The sequence below is a fragment of the Trachymyrmex septentrionalis genome, unplaced genomic scaffold, assembly GCF_001594115.1.
Source record: "Trachymyrmex septentrionalis isolate Tsep2-gDNA-1 unplaced genomic scaffold, Tsep1.0 scaffold83, whole genome shotgun sequence".
NCBI classification, from domain to species: Eukaryota; Metazoa; Arthropoda; class Insecta; order Hymenoptera; family Formicidae; genus Trachymyrmex; species Trachymyrmex septentrionalis.
The window spans coordinates 3,165,483-3,166,539 of record NW_017306018.1 but is presented as its reverse complement, the minus strand read 5'-3'; the positions used below and the strand labels follow the sequence as shown (position 1 = coordinate 3,166,539).

Sequence of the window (1,057 nt, the reverse complement as noted above, 5' to 3'; positions counted from 1 at the left end):
TACTGTTGGTGTATATATATATATATATGTGTGTGTGTGTGTGTGTGTATTTACAGTTAAGAGGCATTTCATTGAAAGCAATGCAAACTTCTTAGTCAATAATAATAATGGAGATGAATATTAATCAACTGTTGTTTCGACACATAAAATAAAATTGTTGACACAAATGAGGGAAACCAACGAACGTACGCATAAAAGTCAACAAGAAATCAAAATTACTGCATTTTTATACTTGACATCAATAAACCGTCAAATTTATTTTAACCAAAAATCATTACTTTCACGATGCTAAAAAATAAAGTAATTTTGATTCTCTCTTGAACTTGGCGCTTCTTGGAAAGTCGACGGTATTTTTCGTCATTTTGACATGAAATTAATATCTTTGATGTGATTTAACATGAAAAAAACAGATGAGAAATAACGTCAGCTTATCAGCTGAAATGCTAGATAAGACTAAAAGGACGTATTTTCTGAACCGTACTTGAAACTCACGAAGTAACGCGAACATACGATCTCCTTGGATCCCACCGCTCCTGCTGTACGATAAACATGTCGGCGTCGCCGTTTTTTTTTTTTTTTTTTTTTTTGCCAGCAAAATCCGCGATCGTTTTTCCCCCTCGGAAAAGTGGATCACTCGGTCTTTTTATTATGTAACGCGCGGTCCATTCGTCCGCGGGCGCGCGAGGATCGCGCCGATCGGTACCATTCGCGGCGAGGAACAAAACGTGATCGCGGCACCGTGTGCACTGCGGCCAAGGATCGAGTGAAGGTAATGAAATAGCTAAGTGAAGCGATCGCCTTCTCTCTTTCTCTCTTGTTCTTCCCACGTGCGGCTTCCACCACTCCTCGCACCTCGGGATTCTCGATTGGTCGCGTATCTCTTCGTCGGTGGCTTTTAAATCCTTTTCGCGGCGCACGTGGCTCCGCGGACCGCGGAAACACACCTGTCAAACATATATATCTACTCTCGCAACAAGGTCAATCTGCATGATGTAGATAATCAATTGAAGCTATTCTTTTTTCTTTGAAGAAACACTTTTGTATTTCTACTCGTTAC

General features: G+C 40.6%; 2 protein-coding genes across 2 annotated transcripts in view; one reads left to right on the top strand and one right to left on the bottom strand.

The window, feature by feature from the left end:
- LOC108755090 overlaps nucleotides 1-756 on the bottom strand; it is a 13,302-nt gene extending 12,546 nt beyond the window's left edge. Inside the window, exon 1 of the mRNA XM_018497882.1 lies at nucleotides 493-756. Within this exon, the coding sequence (XP_018353384.1) occupies nucleotides 493-551 (59 nt within the window). The 5' untranslated portion in view covers nucleotides 552-756. The remainder of the gene's footprint in view (nucleotides 1-492) is intronic.
- Nucleotides 1-1,057, top strand: part of LOC108755089 (unconventional myosin-Ie-like) — a 39,112-nt gene that overhangs the window by 25,416 nt on the left and 12,639 nt on the right. The window lies entirely within an intron of this gene.